Genomic DNA, 21,334 nt, shown 5'->3' with positions numbered 1-21,334 from the left:
ACCAATGATGTGGCCACCGACTTATTTATTGTTTAAAGGCCAGCCTCATTTCAGTATTGATATCAGGCTCGTGTCCCCTTTCCCAGAGCTATACATGAAATTGCGGAGAGCTTCAATCACTTGTTGGTATTAGTTTAGCTGGAGGCATTACTTTTCAACTGCGGTAACCTTCAAAAGGAACAAGAGAGACACCGGTGCTCTGCAATAAAACCAATGATGGCCCTTATTCATCCCTCCCTAAATCACCTCTTCACCTCCCCCAAACACTGAAAGTAGACATGCCCTTTCCAGCAAGCTCTACCTGAATTATCATAGTGAAACACATGTAGCAAATTAGGATGGTCCTCAGACCTTTCCATGTGCTCTGGTTGTATGGATCATTTTGGGTTTGGGCACAACTGAATTAAAGCCCCAATATTTAAGATATGGCCAGACTAGAGCACTTTATTATAATTGCCTCAAGACTTATAATCTAATGATTCATTGTGCATTCAATTATAAAAACATCCACACATTAATTGGATCAATGATATTGTAGAACCACAGAATGTGAAATCATACTCATGGCAGAAGGTTTAGCACACTGGGCTAAATCGCTGGCTTTGAAAGCAGACCGAGGCAGGCCAGCAGCACAGTTCAATTCCCGTACCAGCCTCCCTGAACAGGTGCCAGAATGTGGCGACTAGGGGCTTTTCACAGTAACTTCATTTGAAGCCTGCTTGTGACAATAAGCGATTTTCATTCATTTTTCATTTCATGTTTTGAATTAACTAATGTACTTTCAGGAAAGTAAATATAGGTCCTTACATGTCTTGTCTATTAAGAAAAAAGACAGTCAAGTGTGACTGACACTTGAATTAAAAGTAAAGCGGGAAGAACGATAACGAACGTTCTTTCAGCCATCACTGGAATTAGATGACCACGAAACAAATGGGTATGGGAATGAGATGGAAGGCCAAGAACACCACCACTCACTTTCCCCTGCCACGAAATCTTGATTATACAGAGTCAACTTAATCCCAGGTGGTTTCACTGAACCAGCACAAACAGATATTCCTTCCATTTGAGAAGTTAACAGTATAGGATTGACAGATACACCATACAGTTTTTTTTATTTTTAGATTAGCCAATTATTTTTTTCCAATTAAGGGGCAATTTAGCGTGGCCAATCCACCTACTTTGCACATTTTTGGGTTGTGGGGGCGAAACCCATGCAGACACGGGGAGAACGTGCAAACTCCACACGGACAGTGACCCAGAGCCGGGATCGAACCTGGGACCTCAGCGCCGTGAGGCGGTTGTGCTAACCACTAGGCCACCGTGCTGCCCCACCATACAGTTTTGACCATCAGCTGGGGATGCACTAGAGTAGAAAACACAATAGACACATAGGGCGGCATTCTCCCATCTGGGACTAAGTCCCATGGCAGGGGTGGAAATGGAAACAGGGAGCGTTTTCCGCTGTAGAGGCCGGTGGGAAACCACGTCATAGCTTCCTGCCCTGACTTCATTAATTATTTACCCAGGGGTTTGGCACCTTATTCCTTGGCAGGGCAGGCATGATGGCGTGCATCCCAGTATCATATCTGGGTACCATATTGAAAAGGTGCCCAACATCACTGACCCAACATTGAAGAAAGAAAATGAACCTCCTGAAAAAGAAGATGGATCTCCAGGGACACTCTGAGGCTGGAAGAAGGACCTCCCAAAAAAGAAGATGGATTTCCTTGAACACTGTGAGTCTTTAGGTCAGTATGGTAGCACAGTGGTCTGCACTGCTGCTTCACAGTGCCAGGAGCATGGGTTCAACTCCCGGCTTTGGGTCCCTGTCTGTGCGGAGTTTGCACGTTCTTGCCGAGTCTGCGTGGGTTTCCTCCAGATGTTCCAGTTCCCACCACAAGTCCAGAAAGACATGCTTGTTAAGGTGAATTGGACATTCTGAATTCTCCCTCAGTGTACCTGAACAGGCACTGGAATGTGGTGACTAGGGGCTTTTCACAGTAACTTCATTGCAGCTTTAATGTAAGTCTACTTGTGACACTAAAAGAATTATTATGATTATTATGGAAGATTGACTTCCTTGATGATGCTGAATCCAGAAGATCCACCTGCAGATGTTCCCAACCACTGCTATTGTTGTTTGCTGCCTTCATCCCAATCTCCAGAGCCAGCCTGAGGTATTGTTCAGGTGAACACCAACTTCTGCACACCACCTTATTCCAGATCAGTGTGATTTCCCACTGGCATTGTGGACAAACGGGCATGGGTGGAACATCCCAGCTGGGCATTCATCTGTATCCCATTCGCGGGGTGCAAATCAGTCTCATGCCGACCTCCAGCAGATCCTCCACTGGAGTAGTACCAGATGATTGGAGGGAGGCGAATGTTGTTCCCCTGTTCAAGAAACAGAATAGGGAAATCCCTAGGAATTACAGACCCATCAGTCTTACGTCTGTGGTGAGCAAAATATTGGAAAGGATTCTGAGAGATAGAATTCATGATTATTTAGAAAAACATAGATGGATTAACGATAGTCAGCATGGCTTTGTGAGGGGCAGGTCATGCCTCACAAGCCTCATTGAATTCTTTGAGGATGTGACGAGACACATTGATGAAGGTCGGGCAGTGGATGTAGTGTATATGGATTTCAGTAAGGCATTTGATAAGGCTCCCCATGGTAGGCTCATTCAGAAAGTTAGGTGCATGGGATACAGAATTGGCTGGCCGAAAGAAGACAGCAAGTGGTAATGGTTGGAAAGTATTCCGCCTGGAGGTCGGTGACCAGTGGTGTCCCGCAAGGATCTGTTCTGGGACCTCAGATCTTTCTGGTTTTTATAAATGACTTGGATGAGGAAGTGGAAGTGTGAGTTAGTAAGTTTGCAGATGACACGAAGGTTGAGGGAGTTGTAGATAGTGTTGCGGGTTCTTGCAGGTTATAGCAGGCCATTGGCGGGATACAGAGCTGGACTGAAGTGTGAGATGGAGTTCAACCTTGATATATGTGAAGTGATTCATTTTGGAAGGCCGAATTTGAATACAGGGTTAAAGGCAGGATTCTTGGAAGTGTGAAGGAACAGAGGGATCTTGGGATCTACGTACATAGATCCCTCAAAGTTGCCACCCAGGTTGATAGAATTGTTAAGAAGGCGTATGGTGTGTTGGCTTTCATTAATAGGGGGATTGAGTTTAAAAGCTGCGAGGTTTTGCTGCAGCTTTATAAAACTCTAGTTAGACCACACTTGGAATATTGTGTCCAGTTCTGGTCACCTCATTATAGGAAGGATATGGATGCTTTGGAGAGGGTACAGAGGAGAATTAGCAGGATGTTGCCTGGACTGGAGGGCAAGTCTTATGAAGAAAGGTTGAGGGAGCTAGGACTTTTCTCACAAGAGTGAAGAAGGCAGAGAGGTGACTTGATAGAGGTATACAAGGTGATGAGGGGCATGGATAGAGTGGATAGCCAGAGACTTTTCCCCAGGGTGGAAATGGCTGTCACGAGGGGACATAATTTTAAGGTGATTGGAGGAAGATGTAGGGGAGATGTCAGAGGTAGGTACTTTACACACAGAGTGCTGGGTGTGTGGAATGCACTGCCAGCAGAGGTAGTGGGGTCAGAGTCATTAGGGACATTTAAGCGACTCTTAGACAGGCGCATGGACAGCAGTAAATTGAAGGGGTGTAGGTTAGGTTGATCTTAGATTAGGATAAGTGGTCGGCACAACATCGTGGGCTGAAGGGCCTGTACTGTGCTGTACTGTTCTATGTTCTATGTTCTATTTCCCGATATGCCAAGATGGCTCCCAGCAGAAGGTTCCATGGGAAATTCACACTGGCGGAATCCGATTTCTGAAATCCTGCCGAATTCTCCCCCTGCCCACCATCGTACCCACCAGTGGAACCATAGAAGAATTCCACCAATAAACTGATCATAAATAGGGGAATAAATTTGTTGCACTTCAACCTAACTTTATCCAGGGAGTTTCTTTGCAATGTTGCAGAATATGGTATTAGCATAATAAAGCATGAACATCAGTTGTTGAATTGGTGAAAGTTACAATGTTGGTGACATATTTTGGGTTAGAGCGACTGAATATCTCTCCTGTGACCATCGTTCATTTTAGAGATTGAACGTTTATGTAGCAATATTCCCTTTATCAAATGCTCAGTTGATTGTGGGGTGTTGTACCTGCCCCATTGTTCTCTTCAGGTAAGATCATTTATTAATAATTTAAAGAATATGCAGCACAACAGCCTGATCTTGCCAACCTTGGCTGGGTTGTACTGTAAAATGCTCCTGAACTGTCAACATCTGGGACAAAATGCATTATAGTTATCCTCAAAGTTACATGCGGGCTATATCTGTGCTAGATTTGTGTCTGTGTCGGGCACAAATATATCATTAGCTGGGACTGAAGAGAGTAACTTTAGTTTCTGAGGAGCTAATCCGAGAAAAAAAATCATTGTGAGCAACAACTGAGGAAACGGGCATCAACCTTGAGGATCTGATAGTGGTAATTGCTGACCAGTCACATTGATGGCATGGAATTCATTTCAGCTTGTGCCTATGTCCAATAGAATCCATATTTATCTAAGGCCTTTAATGTGAAACTGTCCTGATGAAGTGTTCACAGATGAGCATATGGAATACGGGCACCAACACTGAAAAATACAGACCCGGTGGGGGACTAAAACTAGGCCAACAGATGTTTTTATAGGAAGTTTATAAAGGTGGTGAGGCAGAGAGGTTTCAGCAAGGAATTTCAGAGAGTAAAACCCAGGTGCTGATGGCATTGCCACGAGTGGGATGGTAAAGGGAAGCAGAGACACAGAGAAACAAGCGTGATATCCCTGGCTGCTACATTTTGTGTGATAAATGAACATCCATTGGACTGTTACTGTTCAGTGGAGCCGGCCCTGTTGAACAATACATAGGTCACTAGATTGATGCACCTACAGGCAGCAAAATGGCTCAAATGGCAGATAATATATAAGTTAACTGGAAAGGAAAAGGGAAACTTCAGTGAGGATTCAAGATTGACTACCACTGGCAGCGATGCCTGTGAATCAGATTGTCAGCAAGTGTTCTTACAGCAAAGAGCACATCTCCGCAACCATCTCCCTGCTGATCTAGTGCCAGCAGACGCAGTTGCCTTCAGTCATTATCAGTTATATGTGCCAGAGCCTGCAGATGCAATTGCAGCATAATGGTAGGCACAAGCAGATCAGCTGTGGTGCCAGTTGATCTCTCTGGCATGCGATTGTTCACTTTGCTGCAATTCAAGCATAAAAATCCGTGGGGTTGGTATACTTTAAAAGCAAATCCTATAATTATTGAAAATTTGTCTTGAATCAAAATTTCCTTGCAAGCGCTCCCTTCCGTACATGCAGGAGCATAATAGCAAACCATTATGTTCTCAGGCTATCCAACTAAAGCTCAGAAAATAGAGGAGAATCAATGTCTCATAGAATCCCTACAGCATAGAAGGAGGCCATTCGGCCCATCGAGTCTAGCCCGGCCCTTGCTCCGATAGAACACCCTACCTTTTTTTGAAATAAATTTAGAGTACCCAATTATTTTTTTTTTCAATTAAGAGGCAATTTAGCGTGGCCAATCCACCTAACCTGCACATCTTTGGTGTGTGGAGGTGAAACCCATGCAGACACAGGGAGAATGCGCAAACTCCACACGGGCTGTGACCCAGGGCCGGGATTCAAAGCCGGGTCCTCAGATCCGTAGTCCCAGTGCTAACCACTCCAGTGCTAACCAGTGCTAACCACCGCGTGCCACCCCAGAGCACCCTACCTAGATCCAATCCCCTTCCCATATCCCCATAACCCCACCTAACCTTTCGGACAATTTAGCATGACCAATCCAGCTAACCGGCACATCTTTGGACTGCAGGAGGAATCCGGAACACCCGGAGGGAACCCACGCAGACACGGAGAGAAAGTGCAACCTCAACACAGTCACCTGAGGTCAGAATCGAACCCAGGTCCCTGGCGCTGCGAGGCAGCAGTGCTAACCACTGTGCCACCATGCCGCCCCACACCTCACCATGCAGCAGCAAGAAAGATTGAAAGGGAAATTGAGCAGTTAGAGCAGATACTTGTCAACGTATTAAATGAACTATTTTTAAGTTTCTGCTTGCATCGCCAGTGCTTTTGGGACCATCTCCTGCATTTATAAATAAGCACCCTCTGCTTAGTGCATCATGGCCTACATTTCCCACATGCGATCAGTCATTTTTACAACTGATTCTCAGGTGTTCAAGAATACATAATGCGGAACTCTCGCCCACGTGAAATCATGAAGAGAGACAGCTGTTTTTCAGCAGAAAGGGGGGCAGATTCTGGAGGGGTGGGGGGAATGGGGGGGGGGAGGGGAGTGAGGGAAAAGTGATTGAAAACCTGTCAGTGAACTCGTGCATCCATTTGCCCATCTTAATCAATTTTCAGGCAGCCGTTTAAGTGAGCGTCCAACACTCCTGCTCAAAACAGGTGGGAGACTCTTCACATATGCAAGTTGGGGTCCTACACCTGCTGTAGAACTCTCAGTTGTATGTCTTTCAAAAGAGGGAAGGAAGGACCATAATGCACTGTCAGTCCCAGTGCTCCTGTGCCGAGGCCTAAATGACAATTGTTAAAGGAGACATCCCAAAAAGATAAGAATTTGCAGAATTTTCCTTTAAAGATTTTTGTAAGTCCGGAAGGGGCAGGTCTCTTCCTCCAAGAAACACCATTCACACGTTAACTTTCGAGCAACCAGTAATTGTAGTGAAAATCCATTCTTTGTGCAGCCTTACTAATTCTTCACAACATCCACCCCTTTAGTGTTTGTACTGTGCCCTTCCAAACCTTGGTGTTTCCAGAGAGATTTGAGTGCGTGAGGGAGCTTTTTTTACAATAATGGTGGTGCTTGTCTCAGAGTAGCCGTGTCCCAAGAGAGATTTGATGCAGATTTGATGCAGGCTGGATTTCCCGTGTCTTGAATCCAAGAAAAAAAGAAAGACTACTGAATAGTGGCTGTAAAATGTAGATCGGTTTGAACAGACTGGTTAGAAGACAGTGAAGAGTTAATGGCAGATTGTACTGCAGCTTTCTGTACTGAACTGGTAGATTTGTAACTTAGTCCATTATTCATGAATACAAGGTATATTTTCTTATTAAAATGACATTATTGTATGTTAGCAACCAGGTCAATGGTAGTTTAGCATAGGAGATTTAAATTGCAATTAACTTCAACTTTAAATGATATTACCAGAAAACAATTTTGTGTACTAGTCATCATTCACCACCTAGTGGTGGACTCCAATGATTGCAGAATTCTGGGGTAGGAATGAAGTAAGCCAAGCCATTTTGGAGCAACAATATAAATCTATAATTAAAATCTGGATTCCAGTCATTCAAAAGTGCAAAATATCAGGGCGGCACGTGGCACAGTGGTGAGCACTGCTGCCTATGGTGCTGAGGACCCAGGTTCGAATCCCAGCCCTGGGTCACTGTTCGTGTTAAGTTTGCACATTCTCCCCATGTCAGCATAGGTTTCACCCCCACAACCCAAAGATGTGTAGGTTAGGTGGATTCGCCACGCTAAATTGCCCCTTAATTGAAAAAACATAAATTGGGTACTCTACATTTATCGAAAAAAAAAGTGAAAGAGGTCTCCTAAATAGAATTCCTACAGTGCAGAAGGAGGCCATTCAGCCCATCAAGTTTGCAGCAACCATCTGAAAGAGCACCATACCCAGGACCACACCCCTGCCCTATCCTCGTAACTCCATAACCCCACCTAACCTGCACATCCTTGGACGCCAAAGTGCAATTTAGCATGGCAAATCCACCTAACCTGCACATTTTTAGAATATATAGACTATTTCCCAGGCACATGCAAAAATTACACAGCATACTAATTGGCTGTTGGATTTCCTGCTAATCACTGACAGAATGATTCAATCCATGTGGGCTAATGAGATCAGAGTCATTAAACTTCATTGAAAACAACTAGCGTTAAGGGCACACGGAATCAAGACAAAACAGCCTCGCATTAAGATAAAACAAAATATGAATAAATCTGCCCGGTTCACAGTATAACTGTAATGAAAGCAGATACCCTGGCATGATTTCAAGACAGTAAACTTGGCATTCAGGCAATCATTATAAGCTGCAGTCCTGGGATTGGTCCTAATGTCCCAGGGGTTCTTCAATTTGATTAACTCCTTGTAATCTCTCCCAAGTATCCATTAATCTCTATATTGTTTCATGTGCGTAATGGATGCAGTCTATCAACTCGGGAATTATATAATGTGTCGAACAAAATACATTATTTAAACTCCGAAAAACATAGTGCAGGTCAGATGTGTGAGACCACTATGTTTTTCAATTTTATTTGCATTGCTTCATTTGTCATACAAGCATGAAATCATATTGCTGAATCACATGAGAGTGATACACGGAGTGACCTGACGGCTCACTCACTGGACCTGAACCCAGTCAGCGTTAATAGTGGAGTTACAGCAAAAATTTGACGGAGCTCTTACACTCAACACATTTGAGGCTCACCTGTATTTCCACAGTAATTGGCAGAAAAGTTGTTCAAACTGGAAAAAACAGCGTAACGGCTGCCTCCACCACTGCTTCCAGCATTTAAGCACCACTCCCACCCCTGTTACAGTGGACCGTTGGGAAAGCTCCTGGGCTGGATTCTCCGTCCCGCCACTCCACATTTCTGTTTCACCCCACTGGCGGGATGCTCTGTTATGCTGGCTGGTCAATGGGGTTTCCCATTGCCCCACGCCATCGGGAAACCCCTGGGCTGCTGGCAAAATGGAGCATCGCGCCGGTGGAGAATCCAGCCCCCTGTGTAAATTAGCTGAGTGTTCTTGCCATCTGGTTCACCGTGTTACCATTTTCTTCATTTTTCTCTTGAAGACAGTGGCCTGGATTCTCTCCCCCCCCCCCCCCCCCCCCCCCCCCGGCCATCAGTAGCCGATGCGACAGGGGTCCCCGATGTGACGGAGAATCGAAAAATCGGGATTGGCGGGCACTGATCCGAACACAGTGCTCCGACCACCTGGTGGCAGGATTGAGATTTGTGCCCGCGTGCCTGCTGGAGCATGTAAATGAATGCAAATGGATCTTAATGACCCATTTGTATCTGTTTAGTGGGCCTGGCACCCTATTCTCCGGCACTTCGTGACTCTCCAATCCTCTAGGCCGGGAATCACCTGGGCAGGGATTACTACAGGTCTCACCAAACATAAGCTTGATGTGGTGGGCCTCACGGTGGACCAGGGGGTAACACTTTAAAACTTTTCACCCAAGCCCATCCGATGGCCAAACTTCCTTCAATGCACTACCTGACTACCCCCCATACTCCTCCCCAGAGAACTCCCAAATGGGAGAACCCCCCAAGAGACCCCTTAATAGGGAGACCCCCCCCCCCTCCCCAGGGACCCTCTTAATAGGAAATACCTCTGGGACCCCCTTACTGAAAGAACCCCCCCCCCCTCAGAAAGCCTCTATGTAAAGGAATACCTTCCCTGCACAGGGACCCGCTAACTAAATTAATCTCCTTTCACCTCCCCCACAGAGACCCTCAAATTAAAGGAACCCCACCCACAGGAACCCACTAACTAAAGGAACCTCCTCCTCCCTCCACAGAGACTCCTCCACAGAGACCCCTAATTAAAGGACCCCCCAAAGAGACCCCCTAACTAAAGGGATGCCCAGGGATCTCCTTCATAGAGAGATCTTCCCCCGTGTCCCCTAACTGAAGGAACTCCCCACAGAGACCCCCTAGCTCAAGGGAATCCCCACAGAGACTATCTAACTAATGTAACCCCCCCACAGAGACCCCCTATCTAAAGGGAACTTCAACAGGGATCCCCTGACTAAAGGGACCCCCCCCCAGAAAATACAACCTGTCTGCTAGAGAGCAGTCCGGACTGGGGCAGTGAAAAGAATTACAGCTGTAAAACTTAACTGGAAACTCCACTTGTCCATTGCTGGAATGAGAACAGCTGTAACCTGTGTCTAAACCCCTCAGATCCTGTAGCTGCAAGCCATTTATTAATTTCTAGTACAGTAGTCCCCCTTTATAACGCGGGTGTTGGGGTCCAAGACAGCCACCCGCGTTGCATCCGAGCCGCGGATATCCACGATGGGGGTTTTAAATTTATTTAAAAATTTTGCATGCGCTTCCCATTGTGAGTCTACGGGGGTCTGACCTCTCCCCCCACCCCCCGTGGATCTAATTAAAACAACCCACAGAAACTTACCAGGAACTTACAAGGTCTTGCTGTCTGCACCCCATCTGCCGCACGCGCTTGCACCCTGCGCTGCATGTCAGTTTCAAAGGCAAGGCTGGGATTCAGTTTTAGGTGTCAGGGCTGTCAACTTGGTGGTTTGGGAACAAGTGGCAGGGGGGTGTCGCATCTCTCCTTGGTCCCAAACCCCTGCAGTTCAGGCCTTTCTCCACACCGCCACCCCCACCCCCTCCCCCCACCCCCACCCTACCTCAACCACTATGGAGGTACCAGCTGTAGCTCTGCATTATCCACTTCCGGACGCTGTGTGAGCTGCTCCTCTCTCACTGAATCTAAGTGAGAGAGGAGCAGCCGGCAGTGTCAATTTCAGCCGGCAGTGTCAATTTCAGCAGCCGGCTCACTTTGATCCGGAGAGGGAAGCTGACAGTTGGGGTCCATAAGCCCCCCCGCCATATATCGCGAACCACGGTATTGCGGAGCGCGGTATAACGGGGGACTACTGTAGTGGGCTGTAATTGACAGCTTCCACAAAGCAGCTGCAGCCTTGATTCTTTCATCTCCCTTCATAGATGAGTGGCTCTAAGTTCTGAAACTCTGAGGTTTACAAACATCAACCACATCGAAGAGCAGTAAGTGCATTGCAATCATACACTTGAGTGGTAGGAATGCACTTAGTGATTGGGAGGAGCTACTTAAAGTGAGCCTGTAGTATAAAAAGGCAAGGAAAGAGCTTTTCAGGCAGATTACCATGACCACAACATCTCTGTCTAGTGGCTGGCACCATTGCCTTCTCGGTGAAGAATGCCACTCTTGTAGCATGTTCAAGTGGTTTTCATCGATTCAGCGTGGGGTGTGGGTGGAGGAACTGGGAAGCTGTAATATTATGTAGGCACCAAGTGTCTATCAAATGTTGCTTCATTCTTCATTTCTCTAATGTACGCTGCTCCTGCCTCCATTATAATTGCATCCAAGGGAATGTTCATTAGGAATTCTGGGTTAAGCATTCATTCGCATAGCATCATTCAAGCTGGTGCTTTGCAAACTACGTTGATTTCCTGGGGACAGGCTAACCTGTGGATCACACAGGCAGCAGGTTTCTTGAAATATATCTATACAAAATCCTGCATGGACCATGCAGGTAACAGCACACAGCACTCTCTGCCCATGATGATTCAGTGTCTCAGCACTGCTACACACATACATTTCTATCCACCATATTTACTATTTAGAGCCTCTTATTGTCAGACAGGGCAAAGGTTTCCTCATTTTCAGAGGTATGTGCAGCTCAAACAAGGTGTGAAGTGAATAAAAGGCTTTGATCTCTCTCTTGTAACTCCAGCAATCTCCTTTGAAAGTTTCCTCAGTCTGCAAGCTCCAAAACAAAGCACTTTTCCATTACTGGCTCTTTTATTTTGTTCTATGTTATGCATGGTGCTGTGGGAAAGCAGTTCATGGGGTCTGGGGTCCTCCACTCCTGTTGCTGTTCTCCTGGGCGGATCTCATGGAACTATACTGAAGGTGAACAGGGCTGTTCTTCTTAGTGCTTGTGCCAAAATGTGTCCCTCAGCATCATTAAAACGGATTATCTGCTCATTATCTCATTACTGTTTGGGAAACCTTGCCTCACACAAGTTGCTGTGTTTCTTTATATTATAAATGACTACATTTCAAAAAGAATTCATTCGCTGTGAAGTGCTTTGGAATATCCTGAGATCATCCTACATAAATGCAAGTTCTTTCCAGATAATGAGTTCCCAGCAGCATTGCAGCCACCCATGTAGAAGACCTCAGATCAGGCGCGAAGGTTAAAACAGCGTAACAGGACAGAAATCTGACAGAAATGGGTCCCATCCCAGAACCTACCCACCAAATTACCTGTACACTGGTAATTACCGGTACATTCCAAACACTCAGAAAAAGCAGTGTGTAAAATGGGGGCGTGTATTCTTAAATTACCCTAAAATGACCTGAAGCTAGACTGAGATTGATAAAAGGAAGTTTTGCATTTCTCTGGCAACTCATCACATTACATGGGAATGTGTCAAAGCTTTCCCAAAAACAACAGAAAAGATCTTTTGGATGGTGGTTATGAAGGGAAGTTCTGGAGCCAATCTTATTTGAATTATTCCCACAAACTATCATGCAATGATAACAAATTTATCTGATTTTGGAGAGGGCATGAATTTTGAATACATGAATGAAAAAAATATCCTACCCCCTTTCCAAAAGAGCCATGCACCAGAAACAAGTAAAACTTCATCTCATTGCAAATACTGCAAGCTATCAATAATTATTATTGTGTTTTTCTATTCCATTTCCAAACAAAATGGGTAACTTGAAAAATTAAGGTTTAGGATGAAAATTATGGAATCGCTTCTGTCCGGAATGTAACTGATACTTTAATTATTCCACACTGCTGACCATGAGGTTCTTCTCAGGAAGCATGGTGTGGTGTGGAGATGAACATATTTTAGAGCTGTTAACTGAAGAAATATGTCAAAATCGGTGAGTTATAAGACCCTGCATTTGCCATGTGGGCCACATCTTGGATAGCACTCCCGAAATGTACCTGAGTCATTTTTACAAACCTCCCAATGACTGATTTGGAAATTATCAGGACTTCCTGCCCTGGACTAAATTCTGTAATCTACTGTTTTATACAGATTGTTTTTAACTTAAAATTGGCGAGCAAAAGTGGCAGCCAATTTGGTACACAATTTGGTCCATGAGCAGCACCTGAGATGAATGACCAATCAGTCTGTTTTTTGGGGGTCTTGGCTGATGGAGGAATGTTGAGTCGTTCAGAGCACTTGTAACACTTTGTGATTATAATGAGTGCAAAGAGTGTCACCTTATTTGGAAAGCATTCAGGCAGCTGAATATCATTGAAAGCATTGTCTGTGAATAAAGGTTTAAACTGGCAACAACAACTGTTAAGTATATATGAATAAACATGAAGACATTGGTATAAATCATTTGTGAAGAGATGGAGGTAAGTACAAAAATCACATCAACAATACTTCTTTCCCAATTTAATACCATTTTGAAGGAGTATTTATGACATGTATCTGCCCAGCACCTTTGACTAGATTGTCCAAGTGATAAACGACACAGTAAAATGGCCTATCATTATGAGAATCACACAGCCTTAAAGATTTTCTGAAGTCACTATTGTTTGATGAGATCTGGATCGATAGTTTTAGCACATTATTACTGGCCTTTTATCTTAAGGGGATAGAATGCAATTAGGAAATGTTGGATTGAAATTCAGTTTTATGAGTAGCTACTAACAAGATTCAATTTGAAGAGCTATTTTCTTTTTCGGCTTGAAAATGAATTTTCGGTGTTTTTAAGGAGGCAGGATAGATGAACAATGTATGGTAACTTAGTCTTGCAGATCGTTGAAGATTGTTGGTCTTCTTTCAACATTGGACGGCAGTCCTCCTTGTCATGCTGCCCGCACGGACTGCCACTGCCTCAGGCGGCATTGTTCGCCCTGCTGCTGGCCCTCCGACCCTCTCGGGGGAACAGGGTGGCTGGCCTCTCATCCACAGCGTCAAGAAAACTTGTGAGGTTGGCATCCCCAAGCCTGGGCGCTGCCATGTTTGTATGTTGACTGGAAGTGAGTGGTGAGGGAGCATTTAAAAGCAGCTCCCCTTGTTAGCGGAGAGAAACTGAGGCACGAGTCAGGCAAATCAGATGGTGAGGGAGCCAGTAATGACAAGAATCCCGTGGGGGCTCCTTTTTGGCACTAGGTGCCGTTAAATACAGGCCGCAATCTCGCCAATGTGGCCCTCACGAAACTTCCCACCAAATGCGCCCAAAATTGGAATCTATCTTTGGTCCTCTAAATTGTGCCCTGTACGTTTTCAAGAACGGGATACATATAGCTCTTGGGGTTAAAGGGATAAAAAGGATATGGGGATAAGGCGAGAACAGGTTACTGAGTTGGATGATCAGCCATGATCATAATGAATGGGGGAGCAGACTTGAAGGGCCGAATGGCCTACTCATGCTCCTATTTTCTATGTTTCTAAAATGCGTTAGAAAAGTGAATACTGCCAGGGGACTGGAGGAGAGCTGATGTGATTCCCATATTTAAAAATGACAGTACAACAAGTCTAAAAGTGATAGACTAATTAGCTTCACATCAGTAGTCAGAAAGATCATTTCTGGCAGTTCACACCAGTGGAATCTTCTAGTCCCTCCACCGGCCAATGGCAGACCGCCTCTGGATCTTCCAGTCTGCCATCTGCCAATGGCGGGCCACCTCTGCCACCATAAATCATAGTAAGAAGTCTTACAACACCAGGTTAAAGTCCAACAGGTTTGTTTCAAACACGAGCTTTCGGAGCACGGCTCCTTCTTCAGATTCACCTGAAGAAGGAGCCGTGCTCCGAAAGCTCGTGTTTGAAACAAACCTGTTGGACTTTAACCTGGTGTTGTAAGACTTCTTACTGTGCTCACCCCAGTCCAACGCCGGCATCTCCACATCATGGCTACCATAAATCATGTGGCAGGTTGCCCGGAACATCCCACCCAATGATTTCTTACTTGAAGATGTGATAGAAAAATATCTGCAAACTGAAAATTATGGAAGCCCCTATTATCCATCATCAGTGCTGAGGTCATTGTTTTTCATCATTTGCGTAAAGAATTTGGATTCGGGAATCGATAGTACAATTGCAAAATTTGATGATCGCGTGAAATTGGGGAGTGGAGCTAATATTGAGGAAGAGTGTCAAAAAATACAGGAAAGTATTAATAAAGGTTCAGAATGTGCATGTATCTGGCAAATTAATGTCTTTATAAATCAAAGTGAGTTGGTAGATTTTGTTAGGAAGAGTAATTGGGCCACATTCACCTTGGACAATAAGAGTCTTAAGTGGGATGGACAGATTCTGTAGTTCCCCCAGAGTGCGTGCTGTAGGCGTAACCTCTGGAGTGCAATCCTGAAGAAATCTGTGATTTCTACCTTTACACTTTTTAGTTTCACAATAAAAACCCTGAGAAAAGTTACATATGGTCATAAGAAATAGGAACATGAGTAGGCCATTCAGCCCATCACAAAGGCTCAACCATTCAATGATTCCAAAATCTGTCTAACTCGGTCTTGGTTATATTCAATGACTCAGACTCCACTGCTTTCTGGGGAAGAGAATTCCAAATTGTAACAACTCCATGAGAGAAGAAATTCCTCCTCATCTCTGTCTTAAATTAGCTACCCCTTATGCTGAAAAAATGTCCCCTAATTCTAGATCGTCCATGACGGAAATCATTCAGCATCAATTCTGTCAAGCACCCTCAGAATTTTACATGTTACAATAAAATCACTTCTCATTCTTCTAAAACATATATATTTAAAATTAGGCCCAACCTGCTCAAGTTTTCGTCATCAGGGGAGGCAGTGGTGTAGGGTCTTGTCACTGGACTAGTAATCCAGAGACCCAGGGTTTGAATCCAGGTCCTGGATTTGAATCCCGCCAAGGCAGGTGGTGGAATTTGAATTAAATAAAAATCTGGGGGGCGGGGCGCGGCACGTGGTGCAGTGGTTAGCACTGGGACTGCGGCGCTGAGGACCCGGGTTTGAATCTTTGCCCTGGGTCACTGTCCGTGTGGAGTTTGCATATTCTCCCCATGTATGCGTGGGTTTCATTCCCACAACCCAAAGATATGCAGGTTAGGTGGATTGGCCAAGCTAAATTGTCCCTTAATTGGAAAAAAATTATAATTGTATACTCTAAATTAAAAAAAAATCTGGAATGAAAAGTCTAATGACGACTGTGAAATCATTGTCGATTGTTGTAAAAACCCATCTGGTTCACTAATGTTCTTTAGGGAAGTAAATCTTTGATTCCCTACCTGGTCTGGCATACATGTCACTCCAGACCCACACCATTGTGGTTGACCCGCCGGATGGGCAACAAGTGTTGGCCCAGCCAGTGATGCTCACATCCCATGAATGAATTAAAAAAAAGAACCTTCTCTGAACTGAATCCAATACAAGAAAGAGGAGGCCAAAACTATACACAATACTCCAGTTGCGGTCTCAACAATGCCCTTATAGTTGCAGCATGGCCTCATTATTTTTATACTCCATCATCTGCGTGATGTACCATCAATTGAACGCGAGACGAGTTGCTGAACAAAAGTATGGCTTTAATCTACTAGATGTTAGCCCTGCGGTCGATTACAGTAGAAGGACGACCCGGGAGTACTGGGTATTTATATCCCTCCCTGGAGGCGGGGTTAACTCAGCCTCTCGACCAATCGGGGAGCCGTCACATGACTGGTCTCAACCAACCGGTTGAGGGGCACATGACCGACCAGGGCCAATGGTAAGCCGGTGTTCTGCACCAATGGCAGGCAGCTATGCTAATCATACCACCACATTCACCCCTTGCGAGAAAAACGCCGGGGGGGGGGGGGGGGGTGTCAACGAGAGCTGGGGGGTGGGAGAACTGGTGGTATGAGTAGTAAGGAGAGAAGAGGAAAAAAATGTATCCTTGGCTTCCCACTGGCCCAGACATTGAGCAAAAGTACATAGTGTCCATACAAGGTCCGTGGTGGTGTTGAAGTTAAATGGACTCGATCAGCCTTTTCGTTGCCCGTGACGTCCTGGCAGACCGCCGCAGGGGAGTTGGTGACGTTGGTTCAGCCGATGGTGGTGGTTCAGTTGATGTCCTGGACTCTGGGAGCGATGGTCCTTGAACTGTCTCCCAGGCTGGTGGGGGAGACGCCATGGATGGGGGAGGGGTGGCCTGGGTGGGGCGCTGGGGGAAAAGGGACAGGGGGGGGTCTGTGGTGATGGGGGGAAGGGCCGCACGCCGGCGGGTGCCAGGTCCCGGAGGGAGACCGTGTCCTGTCGATCGTCGGGGTACTCCACGTACGCATACTGCGGGTTAGCGTGGAGTAACTGGACTTGTTCCACCAACGGGTCGGACTTGTGCACCCGCACATGCTTCCGGAGCAAGATGGGTTCGGGGGCGGCCAGCCACGTCGGGAGAGGGGATCCGGAGGACGACTTCCTGGGGAAAACAAGAAGACATTCATGAGGTGTCTGATTAGTTGTGGTACAGAGGAGGGAGCGGATAGAATGTAGGGCATCGGGGATAACCTCTTGCCATCGGGAAATATGGAGATCTCTGGACCGGAGGGCCAGTAGTATGGTCTTCCAGATGGTACCATTCTCCCGCTCGACCTGTCCGTTACCCCGGGGGTTATAGCTGGTCGTCCTGCTAGAGGCAATGCCCCTGCTGAGCAGGAATTGACGCAGCTCGTTGCTCATAAAGGAGGACCCCCGATCGCTGTGTATGTACGCGGGGTAGCCGAACAGGGAGATGGAGAGTAGGGCCTTAATGACGGTCAATGTGGTCATGTCGGGGCAGGGAATGGCAAAGGGGAAGCGGGAGTATTCATCGATCACCGTCAGGAAGTAAATGTTGCGGCTGCTAGAGGGAAGGGGCCCCTTGAAGTCAATGCTGAGACGTTCGAAGGGGCGGGATGCTTTGATCAGATGCGCGCGCTCGGGGTGGTAGAAGTGCGGTTTGCACTCTGCGCAGATGTGGTAGTCACGGGTTACTGTCCTGACTTCCTCGATGGAGGAGTCAGGACTTAATGAAATGGTAGAGGCGTGCGCGGATATGACTGGTCGAGCTGAATGGCTAATGTACTAAACCAGCACAATAAGATCTTATCTTGTGAGGTAACATTTTATGTGACAACTTATCGAATACCTTTCGGAAATCTAAATATACTGGACAGGATTCTCTCAGCCCTGGGCCGGAGAATCCCCACCACAGGGCGGAGAATCGGCACCATTGGCGCCGCCGTGTTTGATGCGGTGCCGGTCGCAGGCCACTCTACACGGGATGGGCCGAGCGGCCGCCGTGGAAACGCTGAGTTCTGCCGGCGCCGTCCACACCTGGATGCGACATTAGCCGGTGGGAACTCAGAGTGGAAGGGTCGGGTGGCGGCCTGTGGGGAGGGGGAGGGGGGCTCCGACCCCGGGGGGCCTCCGATGCAGCCCGGCCCGCGATCGGGGCCCACCAATCGGCGGGCCTGCCTCTGTGGCTGGGGGACTCAATTCCTACGCGTCGGCTCCTGTAGTCCTGCGCCATGTTGAGTCAGGGCCGGCGCGTTGAAGCAAGCCACTGCACATGCGCGCGTTGGCACCGGCGCCATTGCGCATGCGTGGATCCTGTGGCACCCAGTTCATGCTGGGATCGGCAGCTGGAGCGGCGCGAACCACTCCAGTGATGTGCTAGCCCCCTGTAGGGGCCTGAATTAGTTCTGGGAGCGGCCCGTTTACGCCGTAATATGCAAAGTCGTTTACAATGGCGTGGACACTCTGCCGCGAGATGAGAGAATCCCGCCCACTACATCTGGATGTTTCCTTTTGTCCACCCATTTGTTACATCCTCAAATATCTCTAATAAATTTGTCAATCACAATTTCCGTTTCAAAAAAACACTGACTTTGCCTGGTTGGGACATGATTTTTTAAATGTCCTGGTACTACCTTGTTAATAATGGATTTTAGCATTTACCAGTGCCAGATGTTAGATTAATGTGCTTTCTGTCTCAAAGCTCCTAGGCGGGCCTTTTAAACAGCCAGTCTCCAAACGTCACAGCCCCTCGGTGCCACTGAACCTTTTACCTAGTTGACTAGCCTCACCCCCACTCTCCCTCCTCTCTCCCTGCCCCCCCACCCCCCACCCCCCATCCTTGCAGGCACTTTTTCCTGTGGTGGACTTGGAATTTTCCCAACTCCCACTACGCACCTTGAGATTGAAAACGCAGCCTATTATGCTACCATTTGTCATTCGGCACATTTCACTAATTGTCTTATTTTTTATCAGGCAGGTCAAGTCAATCCAATAGTGAAGCTGTTTGTGGTGAACCTTTATGGACCAACACATACCCTTGAACTGATGCCACCAGAGAGCTTCAAGTCCAAGTAAGATTGGGTTGACAGTCACTCTGGTTTATCAATTTAAAATTAATGAATTCTGGTATTCTGGTTGTATAGAGGTAGTGGAGAACAGATAGCATGTGCATTTAAATCACGACTGAATAATAATTTTAGGATTTAGGCTCCAACCTAGAACCTACCATCAAATGAGTCTTGTTCTTCCTCACATTTCCCATTCAGCTTTTGCCTGCAGCATATATTGCAATCACGAAGGTGGTGAATTCTTTTCTGTAAATGCCAGTTGTGACTGACTGTTATGTAGTTCATAAAACAGAAACTACATTGAACTAATGCATTTTAGCCCCTTCCCCAACTGTGCAAGGAAGTACATGGCACCATTAAAGCTCATGCCTTCCTGGTAACTGAGCTGGGATAAGTAGGAAACAAATGGAGAGGAATCTGAAGCACAGCTCTGCCCCTCTGTGGTACAGTGGATCAGTGCAGCAGTCTGCTGCACTAATAGGCTACAATGTCTGCCTACATCAGGAGATAATTTTGAGAACATCAACCACCATCAACATAACTTCCATCATTTGCGTTGATGGGAAAATTAACAAAGTCCTATTCTTCTTCTGCAAACATGATAAAGTTCCAACTGTGTATTGCAACTTGACACAAGTTGCACTTTTACAACTGTCAAGCCTTGACAAGTGATAGATACACAGGAGTAGGTGATCCTTTCCATCACTGCATCCAACATAGTTGATGTAATAATACCTGTCAGTCAATCACGAGGACATACTCCAAGTTTCAACTGCCAAGATTAATCTGCTTCGCAGCTCCAGGAAACTAGACAGCAGTGTGTGCTAGCCATGAGGGATAAAAGGAAAATCTAAATCTCCATTGATGGCTGAATTGACTCTGGCCTCACTGTCTAGGCTCACAATTAGAGTGGCACAGATGCCAGGCTCCTTGATGTCTTGCCAATAAGTCAGCCTAGACAGCGAGGCCAAAGTTACTGCTCTGAACTCAGCAGCCTACAATTTTCCCCATTCATTTTAAGAAAACCTTAGGGTGGTGAATTCTACTGTGAGTGTTTCTTTCAACAACATTATTTCTTGTTTCAATACTGTTCAGTACTATTGATTAATACGTCATCTGGTGGGTCGGCTAGACCCAGTTTATACCCACAAGCTGTAAACAGAGCCCGTGTCAAAAAGTCAATTGAATGTCTGTTATTAGTGATTAGTTATATCAAAATAGAGATGTACAACAGTCTTCACAATGAGAAGGTTAGCATGCTGTAAATCAGTATGGAGGAAAAAAATCTAAAAATCAAACTTGATAGTTTATTTCTAATGAAGGGCTATTGTATACATTTGCTTGATTTTGGCTCATCGTTACTTGAGGGTCAAATTTGTTGGATGTGCTTTGTAGCACCGCATTTAAAAATATGTGTAGTTTTATTAAATATTTATGAAATCAATTCTGAGATAGAATTTCTTTTCAACAAGGGAATATTATATCACAATGGTAAAGTGGGTCAGCAACACAAAGACTGTCGTAAACTGGCTGAACAGACCGCAAAATGTCTCCATTCTTACCACGTGCGAAATTACAACTGGGGCTTGTTCTAAGGTAGGACATTCTGCTCAGCTGAAGTGTTTTCATGAACTGTGATGCTACTGAATGCTGCTAAATGCAGAGATCATTTGGCACAAGACTTCTGATTAATTAATACGTTTGAAACTAATTGAAGTTGATCGCATCTGCCAATGAATGATTTCCAATCCCACAGGTAAATTGAGTTCACCCTTATCTTTATCAAGCTTTCTCTTTTAACTGACAAAATACTCCAGAGCTGGCTAACTGCTGCAGCTCAGCAATTCCAACCAAGTCACAATTACTAATGTAATTATTTTAACATGGCCGCATACCCCTAATCTTCTCTAATCTGGTGTTTGAATTAGTTATGTATGCTGACTGAGTGACTCTTCTTCATTAGACACGGTATGGTAGCACAGTGGTTAGCACTGTTGTTTCACAGCGCCAGGGTCCTCGGTTTGATTCCCAGTTTTGGGTCAATGTCTGTGCGGAGTCTGCACGTTCTCCCCGTGTGTGCGTGGGTTGTCTCAGGGTGCTCCGGTTTCCTCCCA

The 21,334-nt window shown here is 45.9% G+C and overlaps 1 protein-coding gene across 1 annotated transcript in view; it reads left to right on the top strand.

The window, feature by feature from the left end:
* LOC119962051 (inactive dipeptidyl peptidase 10-like) overlaps positions 1-21,334 on the top strand; it is a 1,164,028-nt gene that overhangs the window by 992,954 nt on the left and 149,740 nt on the right. The window contains 2 exon segments of the mRNA XM_038789842.1: positions 19,126-19,223; positions 20,693-20,816. Of these exon segments, the coding sequence (XP_038645770.1) occupies positions 19,126-19,223; positions 20,693-20,816 (222 nt within the window).

The sequence above is a fragment of the Scyliorhinus canicula genome, chromosome 2, assembly GCF_902713615.1.
Source record: "Scyliorhinus canicula chromosome 2, sScyCan1.1, whole genome shotgun sequence".
Lineage (NCBI taxonomy): Eukaryota > Metazoa > Chordata > Chondrichthyes > Carcharhiniformes > Scyliorhinidae > Scyliorhinus > Scyliorhinus canicula.
The sequence above is the reverse complement of the archived record's forward strand: the minus strand, read 5'-3'. Positions and strand labels throughout refer to the sequence as shown.